General features: G+C 37.6%; 1 protein-coding gene across 4 annotated transcripts in view; it reads right to left on the bottom strand.

Moving 5' to 3' along the window:
• FBXL5 (F-box and leucine rich repeat protein 5) overlaps positions 1-20504 on the bottom strand; it is a 42883-nt gene that overhangs the window by 9028 nt on the left and 13351 nt on the right. For all 4 annotated transcript variants that reach the window (XR_012835394.1, XM_075752462.1, XM_075752461.1 and 1 more), the window contains exons 2-10: positions 19911-20126; positions 18017-18112; positions 17024-17207; positions 14695-14877; positions 12192-12317; positions 11112-11260; positions 10837-10919; positions 8321-9040; positions 5362-5510 (exon numbers count right to left, since the gene is read on the bottom strand). Coding sequence is in view for 3 of the 4 variants with exons in the window: in XM_075752462.1 (XP_075608577.1) it covers positions 5362-5510; positions 8321-9040; positions 10837-10919; positions 11112-11260; positions 12192-12317; positions 14695-14877; positions 17024-17207; positions 18017-18112; positions 19911-20126 (1906 nt within the window). In the remaining variant the exon portion in view is untranslated. The remainder of the gene's footprint in view (positions 1-5361; positions 5511-8320; positions 9041-10836; positions 10920-11111; positions 11261-12191; positions 12318-14694; positions 14878-17023; positions 17208-18016; positions 18113-19910; positions 20127-20504) is intronic.

The following is a 20504-nucleotide window of genomic DNA, read 5'->3' as shown; positions in this document are numbered from 1 at the left end:
TTCCCAACCACCCGCACATATAACCATACATACAGCTATGCTGAAGCACGTAAGAAGTCCTTCTGGAATCTTCAGCACCAGTACTGTGACTTCAGGCAGCTGAGTAGCACTCAGAAACTTGGAAATTGCTGTGCATGTTTCTTACACCACAACAGCAAAGGAGATGCTGAGTAAGACTGAACACAGCTCGGGGGGGGGGGGGCAGGGGGAATGACAGGTAGGAGGAAGAGATGTCACCTCAGATTCCTGTCCATCCTGAACAGTGGCCATTCAGCCCTACCCTTTCTTCCTATCCTTTAGCTTTCAGTTTTTAAATTTACACACCAGTCTTACAGCAACTTAATCTCAAAAACTTAGAAACTTCTAAGTAAACTGCATCATCTGAAAAGTTTATAGGTTCATTTCCTAATTTATTAGGCACTGAATTACAAGTGACATGAACAACACCACAGTGAAAATTCATCCTTCTTCCTCTGTTACATTTCTTGTCCCATGTCTAATCCTCATACCATCACTAACTTTCCTCTATAGCCTCTGATGAAATGAAATATTCAGGGTTCAGACCTCATCTCTTTAAATCTCCCACCCTGTATTCTCTTTGCATGTACAGACGATTCCCATAATTTGCAGGGTATTTTATGCTCTTATTACAACAAGGTAGTAAGTGTCATTATTGGTTGTTTTAACAGTAAGGCTATTTGGTTATGACTCATTTCATTTATGTTTTGACATGTCAATTGATCTCCTCTATCACAGGTCATTTATCTCCGCTACAAATGCCCCAGCCCTCCTCAGCTTGTTCTTTTTACATTTAATACAGATAGTGAAATTCAAATGCCTTTGCTTTTGATAGCCAGATAGACTGGTTTTGTTTCTCTAGCTTTATTTACTACACCTGACTTTTGGCTACACCTCTCTGGCTTCCTAATCTCCGATTTCCCCACTCTTTGCTAGTGACCTCTTTTGGAATGGACTTTGTTTTCAAACTATCTCTGTTTAAATTTAAATGGCCTCTTTGATCTTGCCAAAAACCACCCTCTGCTGTTTTCTCTGGACTCTATATACAAGGTCTCCAATTCATCTTACATCACTGATGCACCAGGTTAAGTAAGACGGCAACTGCATATATTGTTCCATTTATATTGGCCAGTGAGCAAGATGATAATTTTGGATCTTACAGCAGGGCTGAATCACTTGCAGAAGTCACTCTCTTTCTACTGACTCTGAAGACTTAACAAGTGCTAGTGGTGAAGTGTGTTTTGGGACAGTTAACCTGGGAAAGCAGAGTTAATCATATTCTCATCTAACCTGCCACAGTCTACGTTACTGGTTTAGTTACTTCTAAACTGGATTATTGTAATGCTCTTTACATGCACATCTGATGCTTCAGGTGACCCAGAATTGAGGTCTGCTTACTCATGATGAACAGCCTTCTATTTTCAATAAAGTGCACATAAACACGTCTTGCAATGTAAGAAAGGAGCATAGCTATTTGATTACTCCATTTTGTTACATGTACTAGTGAAACAAAGATTACAAAATTTCCTAGAAAGTTAGCCATTTCACCAATACATGACAACCCAAATGATGGTGAAAGAGACACTCCCAGCCAGGACAACTGGCTGCCACCACCACATCCCTTTAGCCACTTGTTTCTGCTGGCACAGGCAAGAGCTAGAACATTGATGCAGTCTACAGCAAGATGGATCCCTGACCCATCTAGGAAGAAATAAGAAAAAAAAGAAAAAAGATAAAGGCTTTCAGCTGCCCCAGTTCTTGACTGAGTTTACCAAGTTGCCACAGAAAGACAATGCTGGCCACAGGAAGGCAGTAAGAATGAGCTGGGAGGAACAGAGGAGGGAAGGAAAGACAGTTCTTTTTCACAGCCATCACAAGCAAGAGACTTCATCATCAACACTGCATACCGTACTTGATGGCAAATATAGCAAAAGTAATACATTACAGGGGAATTACCAAAAAAGTGATCAAATTAAGCATTAGCTTTTTAAAAAAATATATATAAAGGCAATATTAAATTTAATTGCCAAAGTGCTACTCTCTATCAGCCTTTAGTAAAGTTACACTTACAGACCTTTATGAGAGCACCTTGGTTATCCGTACAACTTAGAGAGACCAAACTCTTGAAGTCTAACAATGCATTCCCATAGAAATCTGCACACAGGAGTCCATAAATCTTAACACAAATTGCAGTCTTGGCTCCATTGCTGGAAGACAGATCAAACTATGACCAATGTATTTCTAAATGCCAGAAGAAAATACTGAATCATCAGAATAACCACAACTTTATTTCATTAATGCCCTATTTCTTTAATTACAGCACCTGAGGACTACATAATTAAAAAACTCTAGAAACTGAATCATACTTAAAAGCTGCAAAGAGCTAATGCTGCAGAAATTGGAGCGCCTCATTTTTCTAATCCTGAAGCTGACAGAACACCAGGCTTTAAAACTGAGTAAGGAAAGATTGAACACAGCTGGACAAAACAGTCCATGCGGAAATACAAACTTCTAAGTGGCAAGAGGTAACTCAAACATTAAACTCTTTTTACTGAGTTCAGTGCGATTTACAATCAAATGTGGTTTAGATATTAAACAAAATCAACAATTAGAAAGGGTGTATACTAACAGATTTGTTTTCAGCTGCAGCTGAGGGTTATCTAACTCCAAGTCTCCAGTGTTGAGCAAAACATAGGTAGAGATCCTAAACATTAGCATACAAACCAAGAACTGAAGTCACACTAACAGTAAACAAACAGAAAATAAATTTGGAAGTGTGTGCAAATTCGTGGTCTCTGTTCATAAAAACTGCACCATATTACTGCTGTGGAACAGCAGTCTGTGACTCAGACCCAAGTGAGTCTTACCAACTGTAGCCACCCTACCTTTTTAGTTTTAGTCTACTACTATGGCAAAGCAGCTATTGTTAGACCAGCACTTGCAATGAAAATCTGAGAACTGCAAACAAAAATGCCAAACAAGTCCAGCAAGCTCTTCGCAAAGAAAATTCAATGAAGCTGTGTGTAAGGGCCCCTGTTAGGCTCAGTGTTTACAGAAGAAAAAAATCTGAAAATATGCTGTAGGTGAAAGTAAAGCCCTTGTGTCAACGGACGACAAAGTGGTATCTTTATTATTCAAAGATGACTAAATTCCATGCTGTTGGCTCCTTTTTTTGTTCTGCAAGACTGACGGGTTTTCCAACATGATCTCAGAAATATCTCCTTCCCCGAAAATAATCCCTGATAAGCTGGTGGGCAAAGAAAATTATGAAATTATTCTCTACATGCTTACAGACCAGTAATCTTTGTGCAGCAGTTAATACAATCTATATACACGCAAACAAACATAAACAGCTTCAGACACAGATTGATTTAAATGAAACAGCTCTTGCTTTCCTTACAGTTACTTTACAAATACCAAACAATACAAAAATAGTTCAAGCTGTCACAGAAATCCTGCTGCCCACACAGTGGAATATGGCATTAGCTTCACACTGAATAGCCCTATTGCAAAGAAGTTTGAGTGAAAATACAAAGAAAAGCACCCAGGTAAAACTTCAGGGGCTGCAGTTATAAAAGGTTATTTGCTGTTTCAGAATTTTACTAGGACACCCCTGTAAGTTTTTATTGATTTCCTTCTTAAAGAAAACAGCCACAAACTTCTGAGCTGCTACGGTTTCTCAATAGATGTGAGAAGTCAGACCATTACAGCCTCACTCTCCTGTTGCTCTCTCTCTCGCTACAGGAGTAATTGTTCATCCAAAGGCACACATGATGCTTTACAGAACCAAGCAGAGCTCATAGGCTCACAGCTTCCAGCAGGCAGTAAAAGGAAAGAAAGAAACAGGAAGAGGATCAGGACATCTTTGCAGAATAATTCCAAAAAGTATTCTGTTTAAAGCTTGGCTGTTCCATAATATCCTCAAGAAATTACTTATATTTAAAGTGGTGGACTCGCACAAGAGATTTGTGCTTTGTAAACTAATACTAAGATGACACAGTGTATTTTAGGGACAAGGAGAGAAACAAATATCTGAAGACAAACCACAAGTCTGGTATTACTGACAGAAGTGAAAACAGAAGAAAAATAGCAAGGAATCAGATGCAAAAGGAAAAAAGGCTTAACTGGTCTTTGAAGACATCTTTAAACTCAACACAATGCAGGAAGGAAAGTCAGTGAAGGACTTTAAAAAAGGAACTTTAAAATTTTCAGGTTGAAACGTTAGATTTTTTAAAAGCTGTAGTCTGGATGGAATGAAAGCAAGTAACAAAAAGCAAGTTTTTTGAAAAAACTCCGCAGTATCAAAGAAGTGTATAAAGTGCAAAAATTATGGAAGCAAAACATGATTTAATACTTTCACTTCTAATATTAGGATCCATTCCAAGTGCATCATCTTATATCAATTGCAGTGGATTGAATACGCAAATGTCGGTACAGATTTACTTGCAGTATCAAAGCTCTGGCATCCTGTACCCCTGCTGCGGCTGCATCTCAATATAGATGCAAATTATCGCGCTGAGCACCATGAACTACCAGGGAATATAATTTTGTTTTACAGACAATTAGCTCTTATAATCCTGTGAACTCAGTTGTTATCCTCCTTTTCCCTTCCTTTCTGTTGCACTTACCTGTTTCAAATTCACACATGGAATACAAGTCCCACCATGGTTCCCATCTCTAATGCTATGAATGCTTACTGGACCTAACATAATAGCCTGAATTCCAGCATGGTAAACACTGAGAAGACTTGCACCATAAACATACTTTATGCATTTATCCAGATCCTTCCCTAGCTTAGATCCATCCCCCAAGGTACTAACTCAAGTAAAACCAAGAAAACTAAATTACATTTTCCATAAGGACACATGACAGTAGAATCAAAAATATCCTATACCAAAACTACTGCAAGATGGGAGGTCAGCATGGCAAAACACATGTCATTCCTTTCCTAAAGATCACGGCTTTGGTACCAATCTAATGAAGCCTCTGAAGTTATGACCATAAAGAAAAACGTGGTTTACAGGGAAGATACGAAGAGGGAAAGTGTGTATTAGTTGTATGAAGACTTACTTTCTAGTGCCTATTATTTATGCTAAACTAAATTATGAGATACATGGACTAAAATGCTTTCCTAGGTAATACAGAACAGTACTAGCGTCAAGCAAAAAAACCCAGAACAACAAATGAGGAAAGACTTAACAGTCATCACTTCATAATTCATCTGTGAAACTCAGTGCTATACAGCCAAGAAAAAATGTCGGTTCTTTTTGTTTTGTTTTAAAGAGCCCTTAAAGCAAACATCACTCCCCAGAAAAGCATCACACCTTCATAAAAAGACATTACCGTTAATGTTGTCACAGTAGTAAAAGTGTTCATCATTTAGAGAAGGGCACGCAGAAACTAAATCCTGCAGGCCTGCACCAGTTACAGTGAGACAACCCGAGAGGTTAAGGTGTTCCAAACGTGGCAGTCCTCCTCCCAGAGTCAATGCCCTGTTAACAGACAGAAGAGAGGTGTTAAGAGCCTGCACTGAACTAGACTGACAAGTACTCCACTACATCATCAAGTCAGACTTAAAAACAAGTCAGACTTAAAAACAGCCCACACCTCTAATAAACCATGCAGTTTTAAATCTGGCAGTTTCATACCCTAATAAAGGGGGTCACCCCTGAAGCCACCTAACAGACCTGAAAAATGAGTGGATTTCGACAGAAACTAACAATTCCTTCTAACAGGCTTAAATGGTAAATCATTTTGAATGACTCCAGATATGACCAAGACATTCTTCTCCAAAATACCACTGATTTTGGCAACTCTTCCAAGGTGATGTATATTCTTCACCCCACCTTGAAAATGTGACATTCCCAAGTTTGGTGCATTACAGTTCTGAAAGTTTCACCATCTTTTTCATTTTTTAAATTATTTTGGAATCCAAATTTGTATTTTCCTAGGGCTGACAGCACAGCCTCTCTCTGCCAACACAACACCTTATTATTCAAGCTGAATTCCCCATTTTTCCTCTAAACCCAAGAGAGCTTGGCTGTTGATGGATATATCACACCTGAGCAATCACTCCATGTCAGGCTGCTTGCTCCTCCATGAGCTCTCAGGGCAGCCAGCCCAAGTTCAATCACAAACACAACTCACCGACCTTGAATTACCAAGCTAGAACATAAAACTGAAAATGCCTTCTGAGCATCACTGTACAACCTTCTCTTGTCAGCAGGCAGAAGTAGAACCGTTGACCACAAAAGCAGCTATCAGTTAACAACTTTTCTATGAAATGGACTGCCAAGTGTTTCTGTTCGGAGGTTTCATTCTCTCCTCAGGGACTCAAACCATTCTGGTGAGCACAAGAAGCACCCGTTTGCAGCACACTCTCAGCTCTTAAATACTTTTAACCAAAAAGCACCAATGGAAGACTGGCACCACAACTAAACAGTTCCCGTGACTCAATGATCAATCTCCCTTTGGTCCTAGATTATCAAGTTATGAAAAAAACAGACCAGTAACACGCAAACTACACACAGCATGACCTCATCAGCACCAAACAAAACTCAGCAGTACCGGTTCACTCCGCCACTTGAACAGCAACAATCTCAAACAGAAAGCACAGCTATCTGAAGCTTACTCTGAGCAAGACTAACACTGGTGAGTGAAAGAGTGTAATAAAAACCACTACAGGAGACATTTGTACTTCTGAACATCAAAGGGGATGAAGTCACCGGAGAGACAAATTAATGCCAGCAGCACCTCACACTATTTCTCAGCTGCCTATAGCATACAGTACAGGTAAGCATGAAGTCTTCCCACTCCAAGAAGCTTTAATTGGCCTTAAGTGCTGCAGCATACCTGAGCAGGTGGCTGCAAGTACTTCAGCCTTATCCCATTTTTATTATGAAGCAATAACTATTTTTTTTCTCACACAATACACAGTATCAATGGCAAATATTATCACACAGAGGAAACTTTCCAATTCTTGAAGCCATCTCAATGTTCAAGTCAACTACTTTTTTTTCTTCCTTTCATTGTTATATGAAGTCATATTTAACATGATATTCTGCACATACAGAATCATAGAATCATTTAGGTTGGAAAAGACCTTTAAGATCATCAAGTACAACTGTTAACCTAGAACTGCCAAGTCCACCACTAAATTATGTCCCTAAGCACCACATCTACACATCTTTTAAATACCTCCAGGCATGATGACTCAACCACTTCCCTGGGCAGCCTGTTCCAGTGCTTGATAACCCTTTCAGTCAAGAAATTTTTCCTAATACTCAATCTAAGCCTCCCCTGGCACAACCTGAGGCCATTTCCTCTCATCCTATCACTTGCTACTTGGCAAGCGAGATCGACCCCCACCTGGCTACAACCTCCTTCCAGGTAGTTGTAGAGAGTGAGAAGGTCTCCCCTCAGCCTCCTTTTCTCCAGGGTAAACAACCCCAGTTCCCTCAGCCACTCCTCATAAGACTTGTGTTCTAGACCCTTCACCAGCTTCGTTGCCCTTCTCTGGACATGCTTCAAGCACCTCAATGTCTTTCTCATAGTGAGTGGCCCAAAACTGAACACAGTACTTGAGATGCTGCCTCACCAGTGGCAAGTACAGGGGACAATCAGTTCACTAGTCCTGCTGGCCTTCTGATTTCTATTTCTGATACAAGCCAGGATGCTGTTGGCATTCTTGGCCACCTGGGCACACTGCTGGCTCATATCCAGCCGGCTGTCAACCAACACCTCCAGGTCCTTTTCCATCAGGCTGCTTTCCAGCCAGTCTTCCCAGAACCTGCAGCGTTGCATGGGGTTGTTGTGACCCAAGTGCAGGACCCAGCACTGAGCCTTGTTGAACTTCATACAGTTGGCCTCGACCAATCAATCCAGCTTGTCTGTAAATTATCTCATTATCCAGACAGGTTAAATGAGATGTTACTCCAGTTTTATTAAGTTTCAAGCATATTGACAGGCATAATAAATAAAAAACCCCAACAGTGAATCAATGCAATTTCCTAACAAGAAATCACTAAAGATCAAATCTAAAAGCATTAATACTGCCTAGAACAACAAATTCACAAAAATACTTTACTTCAGAGGATATGTCTAAAAGATTTTTTTTAAATCCCCAAAGGAAAAGCTAGAGACTTTTCAAGTCTGCAACTACAAATATTCTAAGAGTCAAAGACAACTTAAAACTTACCAGAGTTTCTTCTACCCAATCAAGGCAGATTCACCCCAGAATGACCCAACAAATAAAACTTGAAAAGACATACTGCAGCAAAATAGCTCAAAAATATCTCCTCACCTGAGAGCACGGTCTGTGATCTGGTAACATCCAGACAGACTGAGAAACTGAAGAACTCTTGCAGTCTCTTCATCTGTTTTTTCACTCCCAGAGTATGCAGAGTCTTTTTTCTCTGACTGCTTAGTCCTTGGTTTTTTACACAGTGCAGAGGACTCTGGAAGTGCTCGAATAGTTCTTAGTGCTGTCCCAGCACAACAAAATGAGTGACCGCAGTAAATTAAGTCAGTAGAAGCACAGTGCTGCTGCCACCCTCTAGTCCTTAATCCATAAATGTCTCTACCGTAGCAAGATGCAGAACAATTAATATGGGATGTTGGTTCCATAAGACAAAATCCTTCAACATTTCTGTGTCTCCACTCCGCAGCATCTTCAATGTCAGCTAAATCATCTGCATCTAGCATCCACACATATGCAGAACTGAAGTCTTTTGAGCCATCAGGTTTAGTCCAATGCTGCTTACTATCTCCTCCCTCAATGAGGTTTTCATTGTTGATTTCATGCAAACAATTATACTTCTTGCTGGACTGCAGAGTAATCTCTCTGTTTTTCCACAAAGTCTTAGCATTCCTGTTTCTGCAGCTTTTCAGAATACCTCTGTTATGGTGAGTTGATATGATACCCAGTGCTCCGGAAATCCTCTCTATAGCCACATCTGTGATTTTTTCACATCCAGATAGATCAAGGTGGCATAGATTTTGACAACAACCAACTGAAGACCAACTGAAATCAGAGAAAAAAGTAGTTAGTTTGGGGTTATTCTGGGGGTTGAGGGGGAGGGGGGTGTGATCGGTTTTGGGTTGGTTTTTTTTTGGGGGGGGGGGGGGTGTTTGGGGGTTTGTTGTTTGGTTGGGGTTTTTTTAATTTTTAGGTTTTGTCAGAAACAGGTATTAAGGCTAAATATAAAAAAAGAACATTTCATAAGTAAAATACTTATATTAATTCACAGAATATTTAAAGAAAATACCCCAGACAGGTTAGATTTGATACTCCAAGTGCTGTATATATGCCTAGAAAAATTACATCTAAAGAAATACGAAATGAATCAATCAGTAACAACCTGTATTTTTTCTATTTACTGAGACTTAGAAGTCCAAATTTGCCATACACTGAACAAATTTTTAAATAGATCAGACTGCAAACACCAGATACGTATGTGACAATGATTTCAAAAAGCAACTTCTGTTGTACATAATGCAGTTACCAAGAGCCATTTCAGTTACTAGACATCACAGTTAACTTCTCAGAAGGCTGAAAAAAGTGAACTTACTGAACTAGCAAATTTCACCCTCCAAAAAATACACCTGAGATGTAACATTCAGCTCAAAGTATTTTAATAGTTGTAATTTCTAGTATTTGAGTTTCTCAATCCTGGATATTTAGACCTATTAAATATCAGTGTACTTAGATCATATATCCTTCTGTCATTTCCCATTTCTTTCAGAGAGAATTGCTGGATTCCTGAAACACATTCTGTATACAGTATTAGTTATTCCATAAAAGTGATTAGGATTGGAGATGGCAATGAAATCAGAGATTTTCATATTAATAAAAACCTCACCCCTTCAGCCTTATCTTTCTCAACTCAAATAGAAATTTGATCTACAGTAATATTGTTACATTATTAGCTTAAGTGAACTTTACCTATCCATAGTTTATGTTAACTTTCATTTACTTTCCATAAGTGATTACTTATATTTACAACAAGCCAAACTCATTTTTTGAGTTACAAATCGAAAATATAGATATATATATAAGGAGCAGCAGATAATGTAAGTTTCACAAGAGATTGACAAAAGCTCACAAAGACTGATTTCTAAGCCACAGAAGTTCCATAAGGCTTTTATTTCAAAACTTCGTGCACAAGCTGCAGAGTGTTGTTACCAGCATCCATGCTGGTAAAGTTTTCTGTGTTGTCAAAACGTAGAACTCGAGAGTACTATGTGACATAAGTGTTGAACACCAAAACAGCCACTGAGTTTCGGTACTACAGTAAGACCTACTGGTGCAGGCTCTGCATCTATGCACCATCCCACTGCCATCAATGACATTTCTGCAGGCTTCAGTAAAACTCAGGAATCCACAGTTACTACACCTAAGCCTTAGAGGCTTTAGCCACCATTTGATTAGTGTCTTAAATAGCTGTATTTCTAACACTACCAGCTGCACTAGACCAAGAACTACCATAACTGACTCTGCAAAATCTACAGAACATTTCAAGTTGTTAATAACTCAAACAAAACATAATTATTGTTATGGATAGCTACACATTGTTAGGCAATATATATCCAATAGCAAAGACAGAGCATTTTAAATAGCCATTACAAAGTTATGTGCTTCACTTGCTATTTCATTATTTGTTACTCTGGTTTAGCTCTTAGTTATGCGTGAATCCTGAATGTGATTTCTCTATTTGTCTCTATCAGCAATGGACTAAGACACATTTGAATGTTCTTCTCCCTCAAAAAACTAGAATTACTCTTTTTTTTTTTTTTAAAAGGAAATAACAATTATCTAACCTTTCAAATGCAGAATCTGAAATATCAGTCTGAGTGAGATCCAAATATTCCAAGTTGGGGCAAAGCTCCAAGATCTGTCTAACCTGGAAAAGGAAAATAATCAGTAGAGACACAAGCCAGTAAGGCTGCACACAGTGTCAAGACACAACATATGAATTAACATGCTCTTGAATTGCAACTCATTTTCACTATCCCAGTGTTTTAAACTCAGGCACATCAGTTATTAATTAGAGGCTGCATAGTCAGTTATTAAACACCAGTTTCAAGTTACATACCATTTTGCTAGATACTGCAGAACTGTAGGCCAATACTAATGTCTTCACTGAGGAGCCAACATGCGGGAGGACATTATGAATTAAGCCATGAAGTAAACGTTTTTCCATTTGTGCTATATTAATGGCAATCGAATCTTCAGGTGCTTCTTCTCCAAAATAAAACCAAAGAGAAAGACTTAAAATATGTTTTGAGTAATTTGAAATTCACATTACCATCTTACATCAAACAAGTTATCAGGGAACTAAAGAAAGTTTACCAAGGCACACAACAAACTTTTGCTGAACTCTAGCTTAACATACTACTAAAGCCTCATCTTTAAAAAACATCTGCTTGTCTTTCTAACAGTCCTGAAGAGTTTAATTCCAACAGCAAGTAAAACCAGTAAGTCTTAACAGAAAATCATCATTAAAGGACTTGGAGAAATATTTACTACAGATTATGTACTGCTCAGGGCAGCTGTTTCCACCAACTTGCTTTATACATTGAAATACCTCACAGAGCATTTCATATCCTGTGACATAACAGCTTAAGACAAATTTTAGATTAAGCCTAGAATGCATTAGGATGCAACATGATTCAGCTTAACTTCCTGAAGAGATGAAACCTAGCTTTTACCTCCTTCCCAACTCCAGACACATCCCCATAACTCCTCTTCTGCCTGCACTCATGTTTGCTTTCTCCTAGATGAATTAATTCAGCTCATTAAAACCAGCTGCCTGCTTCTCCCCCCCTTTCACCTCCTCATTCCCCTTTTTTCCACCCAGCTAGGAGTCAGGATGAGATGAGGATGAGGAAAAAGAGCAACCCTTTCCGGAACCTTAAGTAGTTGTTAGACAAAGCTTCCCAAGTTCTTTTTTACAGTATAGGTCTACTTGGCTTAGTAATCATTTAACCTAGACAGAACGTAAATATTATTGCAGTTGCAATTTTAATATACTGGAATCAATTATGAAAAAAAATTCTGTATTTTAAACTGATTTTCCAGAAAAGACACTATTTAATACTTTTTTTCCCCCCCCCTTATAGCTATGTCATCTTCAGGATAAAAAATAAAATTCACCAAAATCAGATTTACCTACCAGATTCATCTATGTCAGCATCTTCATCCCATTCCTGGAAAGCACGACTTTCATCTTTTCTATTTTTCACCCATTCCTCGTCAGGTTCTGTCTCAAGATCTGCTGCAGGACCACTATACCAATCACCTAATCATTCCCCCCAAAAAAAAGAAGGAAAGGGAAAAAGGAAAGAAAAAAGATATTAAGACAAACTTCTCATCACTGCAGAAAACAGCAACAATAAACTTCTCAGTATACCATGATCTGACCAAAAGATGTAAATAAATTTTGCATTCATCTCAACTGAGGTTGGACTGAACCTTGACATAATTTTTGTTTGATCTATATTTTAAAGCTTCAAAAGATTCTTGGAATAGTTTCAATACTGTTACAGAACTCACAGTCTATTACACTATTCTGAGGCATGCCTGTTGTCCTTATTTTCTTGGTAGGGACCAACATGATTGCAAAAATAAAATAAACAATTATGAAATATTTGGACTGTGTAGGTGCTGAAGTACTTCCTGGTAGGTATATTAACCATCAACTTTTAGTATAACACTGGGTTGAAAACATTTCTATTTTCCTCTGCAATCTCACAAACATACAGTCAACTAGGACGTATTTTACTAGTCTGGGTTTAGTCCAAGAAACCCAAGGTCCAGAAGTAGCCTACTTACAACAGCTATTCAATACTCAATTACAGCATATGTAGGACTGAAATCAATAGACAATCATTTTCATAACATCTGGATGAACATGACTATCAGCAACAGCTCCACTGTTTTAGCTGGTAGGGCATCCCCTCTCCCCGAGGGGACCTGGACAGGCATAATTTACTACTACTTTGGGTATACTGTACTGTTGGCTCAGTATAAGCAGGTCTGCTGCCTCTCTCAGCATTGACATGCTTAAAACAGAAACAGCTTATCCTACTACCTCATTAGTGGGGGATCCTACTATCCCCAAAGCAAGAGCAGCCCCTGTTGAATGGTATCTAAAGAACAAGGTTTCTTATGAGCAATACAGTCGCAGTGAAATCCTAATTTATTGTCAACCAATTGTGAAGCAAAAGGTTTTGATAACATTTCTCACGTTCTTTAAGCCATCTCTCTAATATATAAAAAGCCTCAGAAGCCCTCACTGTATTAGAAAAAAAAAGTTCAAAATTTAACTAAGCCTGTAGTTTTATGTTCTTTTTATCCCCTCTGTGCAGAAGTGCTCTCAACTGTGTGGAAGCTTCTCAAATAGGATTTACTGCCAAACAACTGTAGTAGTATAGACAGTACGTCATGATACTAGCTTCCTGTTGTGCCAAAAACAGGTTTACAAAGAAGTCATTTTAAGCAGCTGACAACTATCTTTTTTTGTGTAGCACTGAATTATCATGACAACTAGGTTTCAGTTTAAAAAGAAAATTTAGCAGTTTAAACTCTGAAACCTCTCCTTTCCACTCCATCTTTTGCAGCTCAGGGACCAATCTATTATTTTCAGTAAGATTTATGCAACCAAAAAAAATTAATTCAGACCCAAAAGTCAGATTTTAGAAGCCATAAAGGTCTGGTCAGAAAGTTTTTAGCTTTTATGTATCTCTAAATTTAAAGTTATATATTGTCAGATTTCTCTTAATATCTTAAAGGCACATAAAATACAGCACAGATGGTCTCCTTTCTACTCAACTACACTGACTGCAATTGTGAAGCCTGCTATGCCATAGTCAAGTTGTTTAATACTCACATAAATATGGACAAATACAAACAGAAATATTTAAAGCTACAAGTATACTCTGGTAACTTGTAACTGGTCTCATTGTAATACAGGGTATTTTGTCTATTTGAACAGGTACTTTTGTAAAGGTTACACTTCTCAATAGGAAATTTTAATTGACAGGAGAGATTGAGGAACAGAAGTAAAAAAAAAAAATAGCCCTTACTGCAGTAGAAGTTATTGAAGTATTATATCTAAAGAATCAATACTAAAACCAACATTCATACAGTTTTCTTTGAAGTTTGAATACAAAAAGAATAGACTGTGAGGAAATGTTAAAACTCCGTTTGTTTTAAACTTCCATTCCACAGTTATGTCTGAATCACAAGACAGACCTCTCAGAGGAGACCATACTAGTCAGGAGCTAACAAAAATAGATATATTTTATTTCTAACTAGTAATTTAATGAAATATTACTAAATCCCTTAGATTCTTAAATTATAATTAAGATGTTGTATTAGTGAATATACTTGTTAGCATTCATACAAGCAAACAAACCTCAGTAAGACTAATCAACAGGTTGTATACAAGAGCTACCCATGAGTTACAACTAAGACAACATTTAGTTTCTTAATTCTACAAGATGGAAGCACATTTCAGGGATTTTTAATATTTAACCAAGCACTATCCTTGCCAGAAGCATGCTCAGCTGTCAGGTTCATTGTACATAACAGCCTATACTAGAACGTTCTCTTCTATAGACTCAGAAATTCTGATAATTGACATGCTTTCAAAGGAAGAATTAATTTTAACTTACCTCTGGCCCAACGAACAGGGTAAAGATGTTTCCAGAGAGATCCAGTTTTAGCCAATTGTGACCATTCAGTGCTTACTTGACTACACTGACATAACTCTTGGGGGTTAAGGTAACTGAAAATGGTCAGCATTACTTCAGGAGGAAGATTAGTAATATTTGCGGTGTGCCCTGTTACTTCAGTTTCTGAAATACAGAAAGTGTGTGTTAAATGAAGCACAGCCTCACAGCTTAAAGAACAGTGGAACTCACATTTTGACAAGGGCAATGAAAAAAATAGTTTCTAAAAAGTTTTAAACAATTGTTTAGCAAAGGAGTTATAAAAAGCAGGTATTGCTTTGGCTTTAAAAAGCTTTCACTGTAATACTACCTTAAAAAAAAGTCAGCTCGGTTTTCTGTTTGCCATTTTTTTCAAATTCCTAGTTTTTTCCAACCCTGACAACCCCCCGCCCCAGAGGTCCAAAAACGCCCTGGACAAAAAGTAAACTGCTGCTACTCAACCACAGCAAGATGAAAGCAGTATCTGCTATAAGTGAAATACTTTTGAAAATACCTTATGTCAGAGATGATATATATACACCTGCTTTGCCACATTCTCAGGAAACAGTATTATCACAGAGAATCTACCCACTGGGACCACTCTCAGTGAAAGCGCTCAACCTCTTGACTGGGACACAGCAAGAAGTCCACGCTTAACTCTTTGCAGCTGTTTTGTATTTATTTCTAGTTTTAACTGCTAGCATAGAAAATTAATTTTAACTTCTGAATGGTGACAAGCTATTCAGGTTGGAAGGCAATACAAAATATTACGGTTAGAAGCTGAAATATGACCACTGGAATACTTCAATGGACAGCAGTAGGAACTATCCCAAATAGCCCTCCCTTACTGCCATAGTACATAGTTTTCAGGAGGCCTTAGAAATAGCAGGGATTTAAAGTTAGGACACAAAGTACATAAGATTTTATAGTGAGACAAGGATCAAGTTTATTTTTGACAAAAAGCTTCAAAAGTGAACTTAATGTAAACTTTACCCTGTGATAATCTATTGCTACTTCAAAAAATATAATTAAATACAGTTTCACTTGATAAATCAATATATTTATTTGTATACCTGGCAAGTTGCTGCAGGTAAACTACAGACAATTTCACACTAAAATGCAGTTAAAACTGCACAAGAATGCAAGTTGATTTATCTTCTTCCATTTTTAAAAAAAATGGACACAGGACACATACTTTCTTCTCCCTAAAGTCTAGAACACAACCATTGCAGAATTACTACTGTCCCAAAATTGCTGTTCCGGCTAGACAACAGCAAGTAATGCCATACGGCTACTTCTGTCACATTCATCTGTTCAGACTCAATAGTATTTCACACCATGGACCATGATCTTTTCTGAAGGTTTCACCTGAGGGCAGAAAATGACCAGTTCAATAGTTCAGAGAAGCCAAGTTTCATCAAAAAAGTCTGATTACAGAGTAGTTTTTCAAGTTTTTCTAATGAGAGCACCACATCTTATCAACACCACCAAGTCAGATCATGAGTGCTTGCTCTACTCAGTCTCACACTTTTGGTACATTCAATTCCCCTTCTTTGGGCCATCAACTCTTGTTACTTGAGTGAAAACTGCAAACACAGACAACTTAGGCTGCTTTGACAGTCATAAAACAAACCTGAAGTGCACTTTAGTAGTTATCCATTTAATATGTTTCATCAGGAAAAGTAGTTACAGATGAACGCAAATTAAACATCCACTTTCAGAACACACGTTCCACCTGACTACTCACATGCTGCACAGATTCATTCCCTTGCATCAATTCACACACAGTTGTTCCTTCCCGATTCCCAAGAGGCCCAGGGAAATTAGATAGTGGAGCTGGGGAAGGTGAGTTGCTTTTAATTTGAAATATTGTCAGTTGGCTAACTATTCTGTGTTATTAAACCATCAACAGAAAAGCTTACAAAACAGTCCTGAAACCCAAGAATCAAATTGCAGGATCTGCAAATAGAGATTATAATTTCAATGGAAGTATGAAATTAGAAGTTAATTATAATTTCTGCCTATTTATTATATCAAATATTAGCACAGGAGGGAAGGGAGAGGAAGAAAGTTGAGAACAGGTAAACAGTGAAGTACTATCTACATTACAACCTGCCAAGAAGCCTGTATCAAGCAGCAAAGTTGCTCAAGTTTCAAAGCTGCTTTGAAGAAATTCCCATTTTATAAAAACTATTTTATCTGCCAGTATGTAACTTGAGGTATGCCACTGGTGTGGCTTTTCAAATAAAAATTGCAGTTTGAAAATTACTTCAACTGTAATTACATGATTCACCTTGATCTGCCTTCTCATCCACAGAATACTTAAAGACCTTCTGAAGCTCTTCTGCTTGATTCCACTTACTAAGACCTCTGAATTCAGCAGCCTCCTTCTGTGAGCAGTGCTGTGCAATTACTTTCTTCTTAATATCTTTCAATTCTTCATAAGTAAAGTATTCCATCAACATTGGCTGAAAAACCTAAAGCAAAAGAAAAAGAAAAAAAAATCTGGTGCTGACAGTGATACATTGGTAACGCTACACAGACCTACCAACACAGCATTTCCTGTTTCAAATTCTCTCCAAGTTAAACAATGTCATACATTAAGTGAACCTAAGGACAGGACCACAGAAGTTTTGAGTTCCAACTCTCTGTTTGCCAATGGATCACTGCATAGTCTCAGGAAAGCTGTTTAACTGTTTTCCCAACAGAAAGGGGAAGTGATTAAAGTTGCTTAAGCTATGTAACTTATCGAAGTATTTACACTGAAGGCAAAGTGGCAAGGTAGAAAAACATGAGAAAAGATTTCTCTTGGACACACTTCGGAAGATTTATTCTCTGCTAAGCTCCTAAGGATGCTTCCCAGTTTTTGGATACCCATAAATCATCAGACTGGCAGAACTAGTCTATGTTTGAAATATAGGTCAGAGGCTGTTTGGGAGTGTCAGTTTGAGTCATGAAGCACTGGTTTACAGGACTTCGTTTAAGTTTTCCTACACATCCCCTTAAATAACTACCTGCTACAAACAAATCCCAGCCCCAGTGGATTTTTGATACCAATTTTTTAAAGGACCAAAATTTCATCATAAATTTGATACATTCACTGTTTCGGAATGTGTCGCTTTGTGGTCAGAGAACAGAACAATGACATCACAGTTCTGAATGCAAATTGGCATAGCAATAAAAACAGAACTGTGAAAAATCTGAACCTCTAAGCCCTTTGCCTCTATTCAGTCATTCCAAAACCCAAGGAAGATCAGCATAATATTTGAGGAAGATTTTTACCTACCTCCTCTTCCTCTTTCATATGAGGAAGGAAATCCCTGGTAAAGGCTTCCAGTCTCTCCTTCAGCTGTTTCGCATAGTTTAGCTGTTCATATTCATTCTGAGAAGAAAGCAAAGATTTAACTATTATCTAGTCTTGCCCATTTATTCAAGGGTTGAACTGTTAAATAAAGTGTTTCAAAGCCCATTATGCCTTCCCCATGCATTCAGCATGTTTGCTCTATTTCATTGTACGAATATGTTCACTTAGGAGTTTCATGAGAAGCTGACAGTCTGTATTGGCCTGTTACTAGGCAGAACAATATATTCCCTTCCTGCCTGATTCCAATTTATTTTATTAGGTATGAATTAACTTGTCTAATCACATTTTTACTTTAGCGTAAAGACTGAAGTCTGCCAATCTACAGTCTCACCCAAAGTTCAAAGTAGTAACAGACTAAGCGTTTGCACATTTTACATAAGAATTATTCTAGGGCACAGCAGTTCCACTTCATCTTTTAAGTGCATACATTTTGTATTAGTTATTCTACAATTCTAGCTTCCAAATTATAATCAGAATTTATAGTCAGACGTATTGTATGGGTATTTACTTTGGAAATAGAAAGAAATCTTAAATAAAGATGTAACTGACTTTTAAATGTTAAAGTTAGACCAACCTCATCTATCAACTTGTTACCTTGTTCTCTGTGCCAGTAATAAGAAGCTGGTTCTGAAGTCTGCCCAGTAATTACAACATACTGAAGTTCCTCATAGCTCTTACAGTAAATGTTGAAAGTTTTTCTGTTCAAACTTCTACAACATCAAGAAATCCCGACTATTACAGAAAAAAAGCTTAAGCCATCAGTTTAAATTAAAGTAACCAGAATCTCAGAAAGAGTTAAACAGTTAATGCTAAAGAGAGATAGAGAAATGTGCTTTTCTACACTTAAGTAACAGAATAACATCAGCATCCCATCAAAGAAGGTATAGAACAAAGCCAAGTGTTAAAATTTCCCCTCTCCTTCACTTCCCTTCATTTTCTGATTCATTAATGGAAGCAACTTCAGACAAATTTTAAGGTTGGATATGCACAGGGAAGAATTATTTGCAGGATTCCCAGGTTAAAACCAGCCTTAGATAGTAAAATAAAATCAATCAACTGCGTGTTTAGTATTTTTCTTACTGAAAATATGTGTAGTTGAAATGTAATACGGCATGAAAAATTATTACTGGAGACTACAGAGTGCAACAAGTGGGAGTTGAGTTGGGTACCCCAGAGGAAAGACAGAGCAGAATTCAAGTAGGATTCTACTGGAGAAGAATTTAACAGCTTTAAGTTGTGAAAAAGCCAGCTGGAAAAACAACAATTTAGAATTTCTTGAGGACTGGAACATTAACAGCATTATCGACCAACTGATTACTGGAAAGAGTACATGACTCGCTAACAGAATAAGACAATGCTTCCCCCCCCCCCTTTTTTTTTTTAAGTCCAGTAATCATCTCCATTTGCGACAAAAATACAATGCTATGTGCCACAAAAAAAAACATACTTAGGGTTTCCTAACCAACTAATAAAAAACATTATTTCTATAATCAGAAACCATTTTGAACAATTAGCAGAGTAGTCTTTGTATTTCCATGTTGTCTCTCCAAAACACCTCCCATTATGAAGTGATGGATTTCTGTCACAAAATACACCTCTGAAAATAACTTTTACTAGAAGTTTAGTAACTGTGATGAACAGCAAAAGAATTTGTGTTTCAGACTGGAAAGTTTTCACTACTGTATCAAGAAACCACAAGTGTTTCTTCTTCCTCCTTAGTTTATTTGTAGAGAGTACTAAGAAAAGTTGAGGCAAATTAATACATAATCACAGCATGTTTTCCTTTGGACACAAGTCCTTCTTATAGTCTACTTACCTTTACATTCTTTAACCCTTTCTCAAAGAGGCTAAGCATCTCTGAGAGTTTGTTGTCCGAGTGCACATTGTACACTGTCCGGCTACGTTGCTGAAGTAAACCAATGATACACTCATTTTCAATCTGCTCATGCATTTTAAATTCCTTGAATGTGGCATAAAGAGATTGCAGAAGAGCCCGAAAATCATTGTTGTTGGAGAAGTTGGTCTTGGAAAGCTAGAAGAAAGAAAAGGTCATTAAAAAAATCAACGAAAATCATGTCAAGGCCAAGTTAAATCCTTAAAACAGGTATTAGGCTCCTGTTGTTCATTGCTCCCATTACTTAAAAAAGTTGAAAACCTTCAGTTTCATAAAGAAAACTGGCAAAAATAAAAATTGAATTTGCAATTTGAGCAACTCACTTGAAAGGCATCAAAAATTAGAGTAATGAATGCTTTTCATTCCAATCTTCAAGCTAATAGATAAAAATCAGAGATTCAAGTGCACAGATAGGAATATACAAACTAGCCTTCCATTTGAATAGTAACTTTTCTGTAATTTAACTGGTGCATTAAAATATAATTTAATAAAATTTCTTCCAGAAGTGGACAGAAT

Source organism: Balearica regulorum, chromosome 4 (genome assembly GCF_011004875.1).
Source record: "Balearica regulorum gibbericeps isolate bBalReg1 chromosome 4, bBalReg1.pri, whole genome shotgun sequence".
Classification (NCBI taxonomy): Eukaryota; Metazoa; Chordata; class Aves; order Gruiformes; family Gruidae; genus Balearica; species Balearica regulorum.
Note: the sequence above shows the minus strand (reverse complement) of the source record. Positions and strands in the feature narration are given on the sequence as shown.